The sequence below is a fragment of the Acomys minous genome (assembly GCF_964271855.1).
Source record: "Acomys minous genome assembly, chromosome: 18".
NCBI classification, from domain to species: domain Eukaryota; kingdom Metazoa; phylum Chordata; class Mammalia; order Rodentia; family Muridae; genus Acomys; species Acomys minous.
The window spans coordinates 2,487,171-2,505,801 of record NC_140501.1 but is presented as its reverse complement, the minus strand read 5'-3'; the positions used below and the strand labels follow the sequence as shown (position 1 = coordinate 2,505,801).

At 50.1% G+C, this 18,631-nt stretch overlaps 2 protein-coding genes across 7 annotated transcripts in view; one reads left to right on the top strand and one right to left on the bottom strand.

Annotated features, from left to right (window-relative positions):
* The window catches only part of UBAC2 (UBA domain containing 2), a 139,081-nt gene that overhangs the window by 32,241 nt on the left and 88,209 nt on the right, over positions 1 to 18,631 (top strand). The gene's annotated exons all lie outside the window — the stretch shown is intronic.
* Positions 2,134 to 13,088, bottom strand: GPR18 (G protein-coupled receptor 18). 5 transcript variants are annotated; one of them, XM_084768216.1, is made up of 3 exons: positions 7,532 to 13,088; positions 6,008 to 6,141; positions 2,134 to 3,471 (listed from the first exon to the last, which is right to left on the bottom strand). In XM_084768216.1, the coding sequence occupies exon 3, from the start codon at positions 3,435 to 3,437 to the stop codon at positions 2,445 to 2,447; it is 993 nt and encodes a 330-aa protein (XP_084624342.1). In that variant the 5' UTR covers positions 3,438 to 3,471; positions 6,008 to 6,141; positions 7,532 to 13,088; the 3' UTR covers positions 2,134 to 2,444. The 5 variants fall into 5 exon arrangements, with proteins under 5 accessions (XP_084624342.1, XP_084624343.1, XP_084624339.1 ...); XM_084768217.1 differs by having other exon boundaries at positions 7,726 to 7,742; XM_084768213.1 differs by having other exon boundaries at positions 2,134 to 6,141.

The following is an 18,631-nucleotide window of genomic DNA, read 5'->3' as shown; positions in this document are numbered from 1 at the left end:
ATATTTGGGCAAAACACTAGTGGATGTAAAAATAAACAATTAAAAAAAAACTTTTTGCAAAGGGGGAAAGAAGAAGAAGAAGAAAAAAAAAAACCTGTCACAGCTGTGCTAGAATTAAAAACAAAGCCCCAAACCCCAAACCCGTGAAATCTTCGTTTCCTTTTAAATAAGGGCCAGACTCTGCCGGTGCTGCCTGGAACAGTGGGAGGGTCTCAGCTGTGCCATTGCTAGTTTGTGACATCTCGCAGGTGCTCGATTTCTGTCTGACCGTCACTCCTGGGTTGGAGGTGCTCTGCTGCACAGGGCCCTGATGAGCTAGCTAGGCTCTGTCACAGCTGCTCACAGTGGCGACCCTGCCTTTGAGTCCCTTCTGTCCCTGAGCTCCTGCAATCTGATGCTGCGCTTCTTTCAGCCTCTCCAGACAGCATGCTCTTGCCTACTGTCTCTTGGCCTTCAGCAGAATTGCCCCACCTCTTGTGTGGGTCATAGTAAACGTTTCCCCAATTCAGTTCATGGTTATTGCTTACATTTCTTTTCACATCCTAGCATTCGCGTCACCGGCCTTCTGAACTGCTGCCCAGGTCTTTAAGAAGGAGCCTAGTTCTATTGTGTACTTGGTCCACTCAGAGACACACAGGAGCTCCAGTTAGACCTTAGGGCAGGTTGCTGATGTCTGCGTACGTTGGTGTGTGCTTTTTGTAGTGCTCTATGCGGACACTGCACCCGACTTCTAATGCACGCTCACAGCTTACTTCAACTAAAAAAGGCCCCATTGTTTCCATAGAGCCACATTAGAAGCTAAGTATGTTAGCCCGGTGACCTGTGCCTGACACAGTTGCCCTAGTAGACCCACTGTTGATTAGTTGTTAGTATGAGCATGTGGGTGTTTGTTTTCCAGAACAGTTGAATTTGAACTTTTTCGTATGTTAGAGTGTGTTGGGTACAGCTGACCAGTGGGGAGAGGCGCCTGCTGCCGAGCTTGATGCCGACTATGATCCCTGGAGCCCACACGGTGGGGTGAGAGAGCTGTACTCCGACCTCCACACACACGCAGTGGCTGTGTGTGTCTGCACACAAACTACATCCTAAAACAAAGGTCTCCCTCTCCAGTACTCACTAACGGACTTTACTCTTCCTCTGCTTTTGTTTGTTGAGAACCTGCATCAAAGTACCACCTTTACTCCTGTATCTTGTAATTACAACAGCGCTCACATTTGTAAGCATTGTGCTAATGAGGGTGATAACAAAGGTGAGTGTGCAGAGGAAGCTGTGAGTTGAGTGTTCACATCCCTGTTGGAGCAGCAGGAGGCTTGCAGGCTGTAGCTGACTTCCTTTCCTTTAGACATGGAGAAATGAAGTGGGCAGGCTCTCGTCAGAGCCTGTGATCCCGACAGCTGCTGCTGCTAATCCACATGGCTGGGAAGAGCAGCCCTTCCCGGGGCCTTGCTAACCGTGAGAAGAGCAGGCTGCTGGCGCTGTAACAAGTGTCTAGCTGCTTAGTAAGCGTCTCACTTCACAGGACCGAGTTGCCTTCTTGGCCGCAGCCAACCTTCCCAGCAGTTCAGTGGGGTGTCAGGAGCATCGAGCACTTGCTGAGGGACTCTGTGTAGTTGCAGCAAGGGTGGGGCTCCCTCTTGCCGTAGTTAGACTCTGGTGAGTTGAACAGGGTTGCTCATGTAGGACTCTTGAAAGCTCATGTTTAGAGCATAAAATACTGAGTTCAGATCTCCCACCCTCGGTGTGAACTCTGTGGAAGGGAGGTCAGTCACAGTATTTTGAACATAGCTTATCGCCCCCCCCCCCATGAATTACTTGTGTATAGAATTTAATCCAAAATGTTAAGCCAGTTAACCAGCTGCTTAGATAAGGCTTGATTATGAAACCTGGCTTGGGGTCCCCCAGCTGATTCATGAACATGCTATTTTCATCTTTATCTTTTTTTTTTTTTTTTTTGAGACAGGCTCTCACTGTGTAGCTTGGCTGGCCTTCCCCTGCCTTCTGAGTGCTGGGCCACAGGCATGGCTACCATATGTGGCTCGTGCACGTTTTATACATGCTGTAAGATAAAAGTAAGTTAGCATATTAGAATACTCAGTATTTAATCATGTTGCTGGAGTCACAAACTACCACAGATGTTTTTAAAGTATATTATTATTATTGTTATTTCTTTTTACCAGAGAGGGAGTGAATAATAAAGAATGCTGGTTCACCCAAGAGTAGACAGGAACATTAATTATTATTATTATTTGTTTTTGGTTTTTCAAGACAGGGTTTCTCTGTGTAGCCTTGGCTGTCCTGGACTCACTTTGTAGAGCAAGCTGGCCTCGAACTCACAGCCATCCGCCTGCCTCTGCCTCCCGAGTGCTGGGATTAAAGGTGTGCGCCACCACGCCCGGCTAGGAAAATTGATTTAAGGAGATTATAGACAGGCAGCTTGCTGTGATTCACAGCATTTCACTGTTCATGTTGCTAAGCGACCGTAAGCTGCCGGAACGGAAACTTTTTCTGCGCACACTCCGAAGGTAATTGCGGTACAGCATGACGCTGATGACGCGGGCCTGGAACTGTTTGGACACAATGTAGTAGAGAATGATGTCGAGACACGTGCTGAGGTTCATGAGGAGCGTGGTGAAGGCGCCCCATGGGCTGTAGCTGTTCTCCTGCCCCTGCAGCATCAGGAAGGCAAAGCAGATGTGGAAGGGCACGAAGCAGGTGAGCACCTGCACCAGCAGCGTGACGATGATCCGGATGGACTTCTCCTTGACCCTGGGCTTCAGCTTAGACGTCTGCCCACGGAGCAGGCTGTGGATAATGATGACATAGCAGCCCATCATGATGAACAGAGGAACCAGGAAGAAGAGCACCAGTCGAGTGAAGTTGAGCACACTGGCAGCTCGTAGGTGGGTGATGTCAGAGATCTTCAGGCAGGTGGCAGGGGAAGAGGCTTTGTCTGGGTCTTCGTAGAGCAGCAACAGAGGGATGCTGGCTGTCAGGGTCATCACCCAGACGCCCCCACACGCCAGCACGGCCTTGCAGGTGTTCTTGAGCTCCTTGGCGTATTTTGGCTGCACTATGGCCATGTATCTGTCCGCACTAATGAGAGCAAGAAGCCACAGAGCAAGGCTTGGGTAAAACACCACCAGGGCCCCAAGAATGTGGCAGAAGAGCTCTCCAAATGGCCACTCGCCTTTTGCATAGTAGAACATCCGGAAGGGCAGGCTCAGGATGAAGAGTAAGTCCAGCAGTGCCACGTTCATCATGTAGATGGTCACGGTGGTCCTCTTCTTGGTCGTGCAGCTGAACACCCACAGGGCCGTGACGTTCACAAGTAATCCAACCAGGAAAACGCAGCTGTAGAAGACCAGGGCTGCGATCTTGTATTCCTCGGGGTGGGAGCCATTGGAAAGGACAGGCTGGTGATTGCTTGAGGTAGCCATGTTACAGCAGGCTGCTTCCCATGATACGTAGAAACTGTGAGGGTTGTTGAGAAAACAGGGGTAAGAACTTTGTTTGGAAATGGAGGCTTCATAGTCCCAGACTTCTTTGCGCTCGGTGAGTTTTAATTTTGGAGCCTTGTACAGTGAAGACTTCATGTATACGCCTTAGTCTTATTGGAGAACGTGTACCCTAGAAGTCACTACTATCCTGTTCACTGATTTCCCTAACTTTTTGATTTTACTTTTGGAGCTCTGGGCATTGAACACAGGTCCTTGTGTATGCTCTGTACCCCCTTAGCTGTAAACGTCTGTCTGTCTATCTGTCTGTCTCTCATTACTGTGTTGTTTATGTAACCCTGGCTGTACTGTTTAGGCCAAGCTGACCTCTAATTCACAGTGATCCCCCTGCCTCTGCCTCCTGAGAGCTGGGATTAAAGTGTGCACCACCACAGCCATCTGCAGGTCAAATGGCCTCAGCCACCAAGTGCTTTGGGAGACTAATCCAGTATCATTGGCCTTGCTCACTCTCCCTCTCCCAAGTAAGCAAATTAGGAGACAGTAAGAGTTCTCTGGAGTAATGGGAAAGGGCTAATCTGGATTTAAACTCTTATAAAATGGCTTGCCAGTTTGTATCATCTTTTTCCATGTAAATATTTTATGACTCAGGAAAGTAATGCTCACTTTCCATTCACTGAATAGTCACAATTCACAAAACCTGTATCACAACACTTAACAGAACCCGAAGAGCTGGTGACAGTGGTTCTCACGTGTGAGCAGTTAGGAACTTTGGTTTCTCACTCTTGTCTCTGCTGCCTCTCAGTACGTCATAGGAAGTGCTGAGTGGACCATGAGGGAAAGAAACAGTGTTTGGCGAGGTGACCAGAGCTCAGCAGCTGTGGTCTGGCTTGTTAGTGAAGTGTTGTACAGTTGTCTGTTGACCTCACCTCCTTTCCTGAAGTTGCAAACTTGAGAAGTTACTTGCATCATCCTGTATTCTCTTTGGATTATGGTAGGTCTGGAATCACTCTGTTCTGTGTCATGGTCTGCTGGGACCCTAGAGCAGCAGGCAGGCAATGTGGAGTATCTGAGGCAGGGGGCTGCCGCCTTTTACTTACCAGGCCTGGGATTTAAGTGCAGTTGATCAGTGAGATGTGAAAAGCATGATGTGACCTTAGTCCTGATGGTCTAGTTAGTTTTGTACTCCTGCCCTGCTAGTGAGAGGCAGTGTGCACAGACACTGAGGAGCTCACGAGTGCGGTGGAGCCCTAGGGTGGAGCTTCCTTACCCAGGCGCAGTTCCCGCAGGCACTTTGAAAGTGCCCACCACGAGGACGTGGAGCCTGGGCCATCTCCCTGTCACTCTTTAAGGTGCTTCTAATTCGGCCCTGCATCTTCTCTTTAGTGAAAATTCAGGGGAGCCTCGGCAGCCCATGGGTGGTTGATGAGAGTTGACTTGAGCAATTGCTGTGGACAAGATGAGACTTGTGTGTTTCCTTCTTCCCTTTGTCACATGTTTGACTTAAATGTGATTTTGCAATAAAATAAATTTATTTTTACTTTGTTTATTCCAAAATATATATAGGAATAAATTCTATATACCCAAAACCGTGCATTAAAATTTCTAAATAAAGCTGAGCATTGTGGCACACGCTTTCAGTGCCATCCCTCAGGAGGCAGAGGGAGGTGGGTCTCTGTCTGAAGTCACTTTGCCCTATGTAGTGAGCTCCAGGCCAGCCAGGGTTACGTAGTGAGAACCTATTTAAAAAGCCTCATCCCCAAATATTTGTTTACCTAGAATATTAGTTTCTACCTAAATTTGAAAATTACTGCATAGAAAAGTCAAATCCTTAACGTGAAGCACAAGAGACTAACTTAGAGGCTTAGCCGTTCTACTCAGTGGAGTTTAGGGAAGCGAAGTAAATGATGTTTGCTTGTCTTTCCTGCATTCGCCTTCGTGCCTGCATTTGTCATTGATGTTCCTGCACTTGTGACCCTCTTGGCCATCCCATCTGTCCGCCCGCTCCCTTCCCGGCTGCTTTTCTGCAGTGCATTGTCACCAGTTCTTACTTGCGTTCATTGGCTGGTTACTGAGCACCAGGTGGGCCGCCCTGAAGGCACACAGCAGCAGCCCGAGCAGGGACTCTACAGCAGCAGCCCGAGCAGGGACTCTACAGCAGCAGCCTGGACAGGGACTCTACAGCAGCAGCCTGGACAGGGACTCTACAGCAGCAGCCCGGACAGGGACTCTACAGCAGCAGCCCGGGCAGGGACTCTACAGCAGCAGCCCGAGCGGGGACTCTATGTTCATTCCTGTCAAAACAGCGACTGAGAAGGAGGCTGTGAACCTGCAAGAGGGCAAGGGTGTGGACGTGGGAGGTTGGCAGGCAGGAAAGAAGGGAAGAAATGATGGAACGACAGTCTCAAAAATGCAAAACTTCTATGAGTACCAAGTCATGGAAAAGAATAACCACTTGTTTCAAGGTCTTCATCAGAAGGAGCAGAGGTTTTGAGTTAGTAAACACAGCATCGCTTCTGATAATGCTTTGCCTGAAGTTATTGGATACAGCTTACCTCCTGCCCGTCAAAGGGCTGTCTGAGAGGTGACCGCTTGCCTCCGTGCCCGATCTTGTAAAGACAGCTCTCAGAGTCCTGGTGTGAGGTAGACGGTGTTTTGGAGATGTTTTGCTTTTGTCTCGCTGGCTGCTCTAGTTGAGAGATTGCTAGAGATGTAGTACTGATAGAGTTGGTGTGCTGGGCCTCACACCACCCGCCCGCCCGCCTCAGGAAGTGCTCTGCTGTAGACTCTCAGTGTGCCGCTCTGCCCTGGATGTGGTTTTTCTCTTTCACAAGTGATTTGCTTATGAAGTCCTGCTCAGCTTAGGCTGTTCTTAAAACGATGGCCTAGCACAAAGAAAAGCAAATGTAAAAAGAGAGAACACCCTGAGTTAACTGCTTGTTTGGATGTTTGAAGTCTGTGTCACATACATAATGGAGAGTTGACGCTGGGCAGAGCAGGGTCGAAGCTCAGCTGCTTTCTAGGCTGTCTGGCTTTCTGTAGCTTTTGTTCTTCCTGTGTCGTCCCTATAAAACTGAGGTACAGAGCACTCATGTGATAGGACTTTGAACACTCTAGTCCAGAAAAATCCTGCCTGTAACTAAGCACCCATCAGCAAGGCCACCTCAGTCATCTCCACCAGGCTCGGGAAGTTTTGTCCTATCGCTTCCCGCATGTCCACACTTCCAGGTGCCGGCCCGTGAGCCCCATGGCCCCTGCTGCTGCTCTGCACATCCGGTCCAGGACCCAGTCGCTGCTTCCCACCACTTTGCCCATTTTCTATCTCAAGGAAGGCTAGCAGTAGTTTTTCTCACAAGAACAGCGCTGCAGATTTTAGGAAGAACTGGGGAAGTGCTGGGAGAATTTACATACAGCCGCACTCTGAGCCGAGAAGGGAACCGAAACCCGCAGAAGGGGACCAAGCAGAGCAAATCATTGCTGCCCAGCGCCTCTGCACTGAACTCACTCTCCCTCCCTCCCTCCCTCCCTCCCCCTCTTCCTCCCCCCTCTTCTTCCCAGCCCTCTCTCTTTTGGTTTTTTGAGACAGGGTTTCTCTGTGTAGTCCTGACTGTCCTGGACTCACTTTGTACACCAGGCTGGCCTCGAACTCACAGCGACCCGCCCGCCTCCGCCTCCCGAGCGCTGGGTTACAGGCTCTAACTCTCTCTTCACAGTGCCCACATCTTGTCTACTTGCACTTATCTCAGCGCTAGTTACACATGATCTGCCAGCTTTTAAAAGGTGCCCAAGCTTAGCGACCTCTGTGTTCTTAGTGCAAGTGATGTAAGATGGCTGCGGTCACCTCATCCTTCCTCTGTTAAGACAAGGCCTTACTGCAGTCCCGACTGGCTGGGAACTGTGTACACCAGGCAGCCCTTGCACTTGCACTGCTCTGTCTGCTTCTGCTGCTCCGGTCTGGGCACAGGTGGGAGCCACCACGCCCTACTTGAACCCGAGGTAGTTTGAGAACCTCGCTTCTTTTCTCACAAGTGGTAGGTAACCCTTTGCTCTAACTCGAGCAGAAAAGGTACTGAAGTTACCTGTAGTAACACTGACTGGGAGCCATGCTAGCCTTCCAGAATGATGTGCAGAGTCCCTGGCGACAGCTGTGGGTGAGAGGGGACTTCTCTAGTTGTGACCTCCCGTTGCCGTGCCTTTCATATGCTAGCAGCAGCGTGAAACTTGAGCTGGTCTAAAACCTCTTGACTGAGACCCATTGCATTCTTGACCTTACCACACAATCTGTGACAAGGTTTCCGGCAGGAAGTGCTGGTTGTCTCCCTGTGCTGCTGCAGTCAACAGAGCGGTGCCTGCCAGCTTGCGCCAGGGTGCCTTCTCAGTAAGACGTGAGCCTTTCCCCCATATGTAGAGTTCTTAGTGTAAGGGCAGATTAGGAACTTTCCACAGGTGGGGCAGAACCCACTTGTGGACCCTCCTTTTGGCTACCCTGACCAGCTGCCATTTCTTGTACTTTTTCTATGTCCTCTAAATCTCGCCTGGCCTGGAAGATTCCCTGCCCCAGCTCTGCGCCATGTGTTTGTGTTGCTGTCCCACATTTAGTTGTTGATGCCTCACCACTATACCACGTGCTTTCAGAGTGGCACGCTTGTATCCAAGGGGCGTTTAGTGTCGCTTGACAGGTAAGCAAGTGAACAGACAGAGAGGGCAGGAGTGATGGATGACCTGAGCCCAGAAGTCACTGACTGGCTTGAGATGTGGTGAAAGGGCTGTGTATGTGTGTGTGTGCATGTGTGCTCGCCTGTCTGTGTGCGTGTGTGTGTGCGCGTGTGTATGTGTGGGTGTGTGCTTATGTGTGTGCATGCACTGTGCATGCGTTTGTGTATGTGTGTCGGGGTGATGGGATGGCCCTCCTGTGCTCCTCACCATCATTGCCGGTTGGGAAGGGTTACAGACTAAAGAAGTTGCCTCAGACTGTGTGACAGAAGATAGTCCCCAAGGAGAAGAGTGAGAATGACAAAGTCCTGCCCTAGTGGAGGGACCCTAACCACATGGCCCCGGCAGTCTCATTTGGTAGTTGGAACCCTTGTCCCCTGCCTCTCGTTTTCTCAGACTTATGTCCCAGTGTTTGCTGCTTCAGAAGGGCTGGGCTCAGGGTCACAAGGTCAGGGGTGTTTTGAATTGTAGGAATCTCTGAATAAAGTCTGAAAGATTTTCTAAATATATTTTTTAACCCCAATGATTTATAGACGTACTTTTATAGCCACTTTAGTATGAAGAGAAGCTTCTTTTGTGTTTAATTTCCTAAATTGTCTTGTGAATTTAGTGTTCCCTAATTTTCTTTTGTGCAGTGTCAAGCCAGGCATGGTGGCATATGCCTTTAATCCCAGCACTCGGGAGGCAGAGGCAGGAGGGGGATCCCTGTGAGTTCAAGGCCAGCCTGGTCTACAAAGTGAGCCTAGAACAGCTAAGACTACAAGAGAACCCTGTCTCAAAAAAACAAAACCAACCAACCAACCAACAACCAACCAAAAAACTTTATACACATGAAGTCAGACAGTTAGTTACCTCATAAGAAATGACTTGAACCCAAGATGACCATCAACATGATGGGGTAAGTTCAGCTAAATAAGCAACAAAAGCATCGTCTGTCACTAAGAAACTCTCAGTCCTGTAGCTCCTGAAGTCTTAGGACCCCAGGGGAAGAGTTCATAGAGGTCATCCCTCAGAGCAGAGGACCCAGCTAATGGAGAATGCGATGCACTTGACTGACTACTGCGAACTCCAATTTCAGTTAAAGGAGACACACACAGAAATGAGTGTGTGGAGCCATCACGTGTGATACCAGGAAGTCACTATTGAGAAGAAAGGACTGATGTGGACCATTGAGGAGAAAGGGGACTGACATGGTCCATTGAGGAGAAAGGGGACTGACATGGACCATTGAGGAGAGAGAGGACTGACGTGGACCATTGAGGAGAAAGGGGACTGACGTGGACCACTGAGGAGAAAGGGGACTGACGTGGACCACTGAGGAGAAAGGGGACTGACGTGGACCACTGAGGAGAAAGGGGACTGACGTGGATCCTGCTGTGAGTGAGATTCTTAGTGTCTTGCATGGGCTCATTGATAAAAGCTTAGTCCTCAGCCTTGAATTTATTCTCAGAAGGTGGCACAGACCTTAGGGAGATGGGCTGTAAGTGTGAGGTCCTCGGGGCATGTCTTCAAAGCGGGTCTGAGATGCAACTATGAGGTAAACAGTTTGCTCTGCTGTGCACTCCTTGCTGTGAGGTGATAACCCTTTCACGGGCTCAGACTGAAGCCTCTAAACCTGAGCCGAAATGAACCCTCTGTGTTTAGAGCTTTATCTTAGGTACTTGTGACTAAGTTAAAGCTGATGAGCACTGAGTGATAAGAGCTTTGTTCCAATGTTATTTAAGTCCGACCCTGCTTCTAGTGCGTGTGGAGTGGAGGATTTTAATGTACAGACATCTGCGTCCCAGAAGTGCAGCTGACGTTTTTAATTATTTGGCTTTGACTTCTTCTGCCATTATCTGTATCATTGAGGAAGGCAGTGGAAGTATGTCACCATCAGGCAGCGCTCCATCCTCACTCAGTTTCCTGCTGCTCCCAAGGTCTGTTGACCACAGTGAGGTGGTGATGGCACAGCCCGGCGTTGTCTCTGTCTCTCAGACTGTATGCGCTGTTCTGTATTATGCACCCTGGCCCTACACTTACCGTAGCACTGTCACCATTGGTTCCCAGAAACAGTAATTTCTGAGGGAACAGACAGACCCTTTGTTCTCGCTGGCATGTTGTTATTCCCCACAGAAGACTTCATGGCTGTGTTCTCTAAGTGTGCCTAGGAAGAACTCTGCTATCTGGCAGGCAAGATGAACAGACTCTCAAAGATGAGTGTGTCCACAACAGCAGTAAACGTGCATGTCTGCTAAAAAGAAGACTAACCCTGCAAAGCAACTCCACCAAGTGCCCACAGTGAGGAAGGCCTGCTGTGCGGGTGCTGGTCTCCTGGCCTCCGGCACTTGCACTGCAGCGTGTTCCTGGGCAAGTTTGACTGTGGAAGGCCGTCTGATGGGAAGGTGCAGATGGAGGTGTGCAGGTGCTATGGCCAGGTGACTCCTTGATATGCAGCCAGTGAGAATGCATCTTATGTAAGAAACGTTCATAGCTGCCCTGTGTGTAATGGCTCCAAAGTGGGAACAACCCGTGTTCACCAGCTGTAGGAGATAAGCCAGGTGCACACACAGCGTGATGCTCTTCGTGTCAAGGGAACGATGGCCAGGGAGGGGCAGCCGCCCACAGGAGCCGCATAGGAAGGGCTTCCTAGTGAGCGGGTCCACTTCTGTGACTCCACGAAGCAGGCCGGGCCACAGCAGTGTGTGCTGCTCAGGGGCCTTTGCGGGAGAGCTGGGCCTTGGAGTTGGCACTTTGGGCATGAGGTGTCTCTGCCTCTGAAGCTGTTCCCACGAGCACGACTCCCACCACCTGGGGTCCCTGTGATTGCCGTGTGCCTAGTGGCTTGTGTCCTGTGTACTGGCTCTTTGTCCCTGCAGCGTGGGCACGTTCCCCTGTCCTGACTTGGGCCTGGGCAGCTGTCTTGGAACTCACAAAGCATCCGAGCTGTCTCAGTGAGCCTCGGCTGTGCCCTTGAGCAGAGTCCTCTTTGCTGCACGGCACTGAGTGTTTTACCGTGGTCTCCCACACTTCGGGGTGGTATACTTGCTGGAGGGATGGGCCGGGTTCTCTAGTTAAACCTTCTCGTGCCCAGAAGTCAGTTCAGGAAGCCCATCTCCCTCACCCCAGGGAAGACTGGGGCCCAGTGTTGTGGTGGGGCCTTCCTGTCTTGTCCTCATTTGTCTTCTGTTGTGGTCTTTTGTGTGTATTTTTGCCTTATTTTAAGTTTATTTTGGAGTGAGCTTCTTGAGAACATGATCAGCCCACTGAGGCAGGTAGTTCCTGCTTTCCCCTAGATGGTAAATCTCACTGATTTAGAAGGGCTGGTCACAGGCGTTCTTCTCATGCTTAGGAGACAAACTGAGCACTAGTGACAGTTCCGGTGACAACTGCAGCAGTGCCATCCTCTTATTGCCAGCACTTTCCATATGGATGGTCTGTGCCGTCACTACCGGTTCTTGTCACCAGCGGGCCGTGCAGTCTCATAGGACCCCAGCAAAGTCGGTTCAGTGGAGAGCTTAAACATGGTGAGAGAGCTCAGTGAGTGAGATGTGCAGATGTGAGTGCCTGAGTCCACTGCCCGGAAAGCCAACCATTCACTTACTAGCCCACATCTCCAAGCCTGTGGCTTCTTGCTGCAGAGCTGGGGAAACCTGGCAGTGGATCCTAGGGGCTTTCTGTGCAGTCAGCCTGGTGTGCTTGGCAAGTTCCAGGCCAGTGCAGTACCTCCAACCCCCACAAGAGGGCAGTGCTGAGAGGTGACTGCTGAGGTTGGCCTTTGCCCTCCACGTGCATTTGTGTAGTTGCACTGATGCACACTCAGGCACACACATGCACACGGGAGTGGCTGGGGAGCACTGACCTGGAGGCACACGGGCACTGTGGTATGTCTTAGTCTAGTGAGGCCCTGCCCTTGCCTGTAGTTTGGATCAACCATCACAGGCTGTAGAGTTAGGAACACAGGTGTTTGGCATCTCTCCTCTGCAGTTACGTGTTACTGATCCTTGGCTGTTTTCCCACCTCTCTTTCCTTCCCTTTTTGTGCGTTTGTTAACAAAGAGCTGTCACGCTCAGCTATCTCGGTGTCCAGCACAGTGCCTCCCTCTTAAGGCCCTTGGTAAATGCACTATGATTCAACTAGGGACGTTTTCCTAAAACTATGTACACCATGGCTCAAAAACGGAGGCCTAACATTTTCACATAGATGCCAACTTAAAGACATCAGCTGAGAGCAGGAGACAAGAAGAAATAATGTCACCAGGTGTGCCTTAGAGGAGTGACTGTTGGGTGGTTGGAGCCTGCTGTTTCCAGAGAGTCACTTGAACCCTATCTAATGTGAGGGTTCATGCAGACAGTCCCACATGGAGCAGTTTCCGGTTCCTTGTGCACTTTCACCTCCTTTTTGGTGATGACGCTGTTGAGGCTGCGCTGATGGGGTGCTGTGCTTTGACTGAAACACACAGGTGATTGGTGACACTTAAACCCTTGACCTTTAGCCTGATTTGAAATCTTGATAATATTTAAATAAAAATTTAAAGCATATGGAGATTATGCAGATGTTTCCACCTTTGCTTCTGGTGTGTCTACATTAGGTGACACCTGTAATTACATGCCCTTTAGTCTTCCAAGACGGTTTGGCTTATAGACTGTTTCTGCCCTCATTAGAAGCGTTTTGTTTATTTAAGGAAACAGATTTCTTCTGTATGACTGTATTCCTGGGCTAGGATTTTGGGGAGGTTCTATTTTTAATATTACATGTGCCTAATATTACATTAATAATTAATGTGAGGTAGCATTGACACTAATTAATCATGTTTTTCAAAATCTATACACATATAAGCATAGAATTCACCATCTTTTAAACTACCTTTTTATTCCTTGACAATTTCATACACGTGTGCAATGTGTCTGGATCCTGTCCACCTCCATCTTCTCCCCTCCCTCCCTCCCCCCCAACACCCTCCCCACTCAGTCCAGTCCATGCTGCCTGCTAGAGTATGCCGACTGATGTTTTGCCTTAGTCCTGTGCAGGCAGCCACAGCTGTGGTGACTCTGGATGCGGTGGCCATGTCGCATCTAGAAGACAGTTTTCCAACACTCTTTCCCTCGCGTCCCCTGGGCCGCGTGGGGCAGGCCTTGGCACAGATGCCCATCTAGGGCAGGGCACTGAGCAGTCACTCACTCTCAGCTCTTTGACCAGTTCTGAGTCGACATTCACTGTCGCACGTTCACTGGCCACGAAGACAGAAGTGTCCCTGGCTGAGGCTGAGAGCAGAGCTGATCTGCTGAGGGAACAGCTTGACATGGCCATTTAGTAAACAACAGTAGTAGGCTTCTTCTCTGGGCCTGCTGCTGTGGGAAGACACCATAACCAAGGCAACTTATAAAAGAACAAGTTATTTGGGGATTATAGCTTCAGAAGGTTAGCGTCCACAAGCATCTTGTCAGCGAGCATGGCAGCAGGCGGGGGCGTGGCAGCAGGCGGGGGGGGGGGGGCGTGGCAGCTGGCGGGGTGCTGTAGCAGAAGCTCACAGGGCAGACAGACATTAGGAATGGTGCAAGTCTTTTGAATCCTTAAAGCCTGCCCCGGTGACAGCTCCTCCAACAGGGGCCCGCCTCCCAAGCCTTTCCAAACAGTTCTACCAACTGGGGACCAAGTATTGAAATATATGAGCTATAGGGACAGTTTTAATAACTACCATGGGGGCTGTGACCCCCTGAGCCATGAGCTTTTGACCAGGCTCACAGTACCAGACACAGATTCCTTCTTCCCACAGACCAGGTCTTGAATCCAGTCAGAAAGTGGTTTAGTCACCACACACCCTTTCTGCTGCCGTCACACCAGCGGGCACACTTCGCTTAGCAGGCTGGTATTGTGGCCTTCAGGGACTCCTGCTGGGCAGCACCCACTGACGACCTTCTCCCGCAGGGGCACACACAGCGCCTGCTGGAGCTGTGGAAGACCCAGGGTAGGGGGCAGGGTTCAGGTCAGCTTCAGCTTGGTTTCTCTATGTCCTTCAGCCAGTGTGCTGTGCCTTCAGCAGCAGGACCTCACCTTCTAGAAGTGCAGTGCCTGGGGCCTCAGGGGCCTCCCATGCCCTGCACTGAGGCTGTTCCCCAGCGCTCGTCTTCTGAGGGGGGCGCTGCCCACACCCAGCCTTCTTAGTGCCCGGCTTTACCTTTCCCACCCCAATCTTACATCATTTGAAATGGGTAGTTCATCACTGGCTGCGTTCACAGTACCGTGTGTCAGTCTGCAGAGTCACTTTTGGCTTCCCAAACTTAAGCTTTGCACCCACTGAATGGATCTCATGCACCCACAAACCCTTGTAGTCAGTCTGCTTTCTTTCCTCTGGGGTCGGACTGCCCTGCCTCAGAAGGAGAATCATGGAGTATTTGCCTTTTTAAAATCTCCACATTCCACAGCGGTGTCCCGAGGTCAGAGGACGCCCTCAGCTCTCCTGTTCACAGCTGCCTGGGCCAGGCCCGCTGGTCCCTGAGCATCCAGAGCCTCCTGTCTCTACCTTCCGCCTGCCTGTGTGAGTGCTGGGATTACAGATGTGACTGCGGCTGCATGCAGCTTTATGTGTGCTGAGGAGCTGAGCTCAGGTCTCCACACATGCAGTGCACACGAGTTGTCCCTTAGTCCAAGTGTTTGTCCTTTGTAACTAATTCATTTCACCTAACACAAAGTCCTTAGGCCCCACCCATGACATTTCCTCCCTGTATAATATGTAAGAATATATTCCATCATAGACACTCAACACGTGTTTCTCTGTTCGGTCGTTAGACACTTGGTTGATTGACCCTTTAGAATTTTGTAAATGGCGCTTCTAAGAGCCTGGTGCAGGGACCCTTAGGGATCTGTCTTCTAAGAGCCTGGTGCAGGGACCCTTAGGGATCTGTCTTCAGTTCTTCGTGGTGTAAACTAGAAGTAAGGGCTAGTTCTTTCATTTTATTTTTTCACGTGAGTAACCACTGTTTCCATGGCAATTGCACTATTTGTATTTCTGTCAGGAGCTCCTGGGCTTCTGGTTTCTGAATCCATGCAGCACTTTCATATTTATTTTCCTTTTCTTTTTTATGTGTGTGGGTGCTTTGTCTGCATGTGTGTCCTTATACCACATGTTTACTTGGTGCCTGTGGAGGTCAGAAGATGGCATCGGGTGCCTTGGAACTGGGGTTACAGATGCCTGTGAGCCACCACCATGTGGACGCTGGGAATTGAGCGCAGGGTCTCGGGGAAGGCAGCCACCTGTCTGGCCCTCCTTCTCCTTTGGTAAGGGCCGTCCCAGTGCTCGGGAAATGGCGCTCCAGAGGGCTTTACTTTTGCTTTCTCTTGTGGTTGTGGTGAGTAGCGCTCACATGCTTGGTGGCCATTTGCAGATCTTCTGTGGAGAGATGTCCGTCCCCACCACTGTCGTTTCAATGCTGCACCACTCAGTTGTTTAGTTCTTTGTTATTATAGGTGATTTAAAAAAAAATTATCTATCATGTACAGTGCTCTGCCTGCATGTACACCTGCAGGTCAGAAGAGGGCATCAGATCTGTGAGCCACCATTGGTTGCTGGGAATTGTACTCAGGACGTCTGGAGGGGCAGCCCCTTCCCAGATGCGGGCTCCTTAACTATGTTGATCGGGTCTCTGATGAAGCTGTTTGGTGTAGTTTTAGGCCTGTACATTTGTCTTATTCTTAAGACAAGGATGAATTTAAAGGTAAAGGGCAGGAGAGGGTGGTGCTCTCAGGGCCTTTCCTAACACTGTCATCTGAAGCAGCATGTTGAGCAGACGTGAAACCTTCCCTTCTTCCCTGTGGACAGCTCCTCCCAGTGCTGTAGGCCATGCATGTGCTTTTGTTATTTCAGTGGTACCAAAGCATGAGCATTTACTTTCCACGGCACTAATGTCCATGCTTTGCTGTGCGGCGGGCAGAGGACGGCATCAGGTGCTGTCTGCCTTCTTGCCTACATTCCTCACTGCGCCTGTGCATGGACAGCTCAGCTAACGTGGCACTCGGCCCTGGCTCCAGGGGTCCTCCTGTCCCTGCCTCTGCAGCTCTGGATTATACTCACAGGACCAGGGCCGCCTTGTCACTCTGCCTGCTTGTGTGTCCACACTTGAGCCAGCTGAGCCATTTCTCCAGCCCTCCACCAGTCCTGGGAGAAGCTGGGAAGTTGGCCACAGCTTGGAGCTGAGTGTTTCCTTGTAGATGAGGCAGCAGTGTCTGGGGAGAGTGCTAGCTGGCTCCTCACAGGATCTCTGGTAGTTACAGCACCATGGGCCTGCAAGGTGGCATTCCGGGTTCTGTCATGAATACCAGAAAAGGAGAAAGACAGGACAACAGAACCACGTGGCCTTTCTCTCAGGCCTGGAAGCAGGTGCCAGCGCTTGGCTGGCAGGCTGGTTGCGGTTTGTGACGTGGCATCACAGTGTAGCTGCCGGTTACCTCTGCTGTGGCTGTCGATCAGGATCACAAGGCAGCAGGTTTTCCGTGCAGAACGGGAAGGAGCTCCTGTCCAGAAGTAGAAGACAGGTGTGGCCATTTGAGGGAGGAGCTGGGCCACAGGACTGTTCTCAGCTCTTGAAGGGCTGCCTTGTGAAAGAGAAGTCAGGAATGGAGGCTGGGTGAGCTGAGAGTGTTGGTGGGGACGCAGCCCAGGACACTGCCCGGCGTGGTGTGGGGCGTCACTGCAGCACTCCGTGCCTGTGAGGCACCTGCCTGGGCAGCCCACTACAACATAGCAGAACATTTTCTGGACAGAACTCACTGCCATCTGTGGGCCTCCACTCATGAAATAAACTGCCTGCAAAAAGCTGGAGATTTTATTTATTTCTGTGTCATCTAGTGGGTTGACTTGCTTTCTTGTGAGCAAAGTTTGAAGCGGATGCTTGTGTAAAACCTTGATAAATACAAACAGACTGAGAGAACCCTGACATTAAGAGCTGGGTGTGATGGCACACGCCTTCAGTCCTAGCACTCAGGCAGAGTTCGAGGCCAGCCTGGTCTAGTGAACTGGTTCCCAGACAGGCAGGCAGGGCTACACAGAGAAAACCCTGTCTCAAAAAACCAAACCAAACCAAACCGAAAACCAAGAAGGTAAAGGGAAGCACTCTGACATCCTCATGACGTCAGACTCACATGGCATTTTCATCGACCCCAGGTATTCCTACGTGGGCTCCTTAGCCAGTGTAGTTTGCACTTTAGTGATTACCCAGCTGCTAACCTAACTAAGATGGCAGTTTAAGGAGTTCTGCCTGTAGTCCTGTTTGTAACCACTAGATGGTGGTATTGGATCTTGGTAAAAGCTATAATTCTATCTAAAATTGTTGCTAAAGGAGGTTGAGTGTTATTAAGTTTTATTAAAAGGAACGAAAATGTTAGTAAGTGATAACATGTTTTTATAGTGACATTAATAAGATAATTGTGTGGGGGCTTCCAGATACAGCTCTAATAGTTGGCTCCCTGTTTCTGAAGCAGAAAAGGCCAAAGTGAGGATTACGAATTACTATTATGTACATGTGTCTATTTTTCTTAAACAATAAGCGTATTTCAAACCATAGAAAATACTGTGTTCGTGTATGAATCTCCACCTCTTCCCCTGGTGACAGGCTCTCTTACTGCAGCTGGAGGTAAGCTAGCAGCAGCAGCCCCGGAGCTCCTCCTGGCTCTGTCTCTCACAGTGCAGGCTACAGGTGTGCACACTCACCCTGCTCCTCCTGGCTCTGCCCCCCTCAGTGCAGGCTACAGGTGTGCACACTCACCCAGCTCCTCCTGGCTCTGCCCCCCTCAGTGCAGGCTACAGGTGTGCACACTCACCCAGCTCCTCCTGGCTCTGCCCCCTCAGTGCAGGCTACAGGTGTGCACACTCACCCCAGCTCTTTACATGGCTGGTGAAACTGGAGTTTGGGTCCTGTTGGCTGCACATCAGGCACTGTTAGCCCACTGAGGCATTTCCTGCGCCCCCAACTCCAGACTTCAACTGTGTATAGTAAGGAAACGTGTAATGGCTCTAATAGTTACTTAAGGAAAAATACTTATCGTTATTTGAAACTTACAGGACTAACCAAAGAAAGTTGAAGGTAGATTTTTTTTTAAATCAAGGAAATTTAGTGATACTGTTTATTTTTTAAAAGATTGATTTATTATTTATACAGTATTCTGCCTGCATGTGCATTGGATCACATTACAGAGGGTTGTGAGCCACCATGTTATTACTGGGAATTGAACTTCAGACCTCTGGAAGCGCAGAGGGTGCTCTTAACATCTGAGCCATCTCTGCAGCCCCAATACTGTTTATTTAGTAACCATTTGTGTAAGCCACAAACTGTATTTTTATTAGAGCTACTGTGTAAATGTCGGTAGTAAAGTACTGTGCCTTCTCGCTGATACGCCGCCCACCTCAGCCGTGGTCTTCATAGCACATGCGTGGCTAGTGCCGGGCACGTGAAGCGGTGGCTCTGTATATCACATGCGTGGCTAGTGCCGGG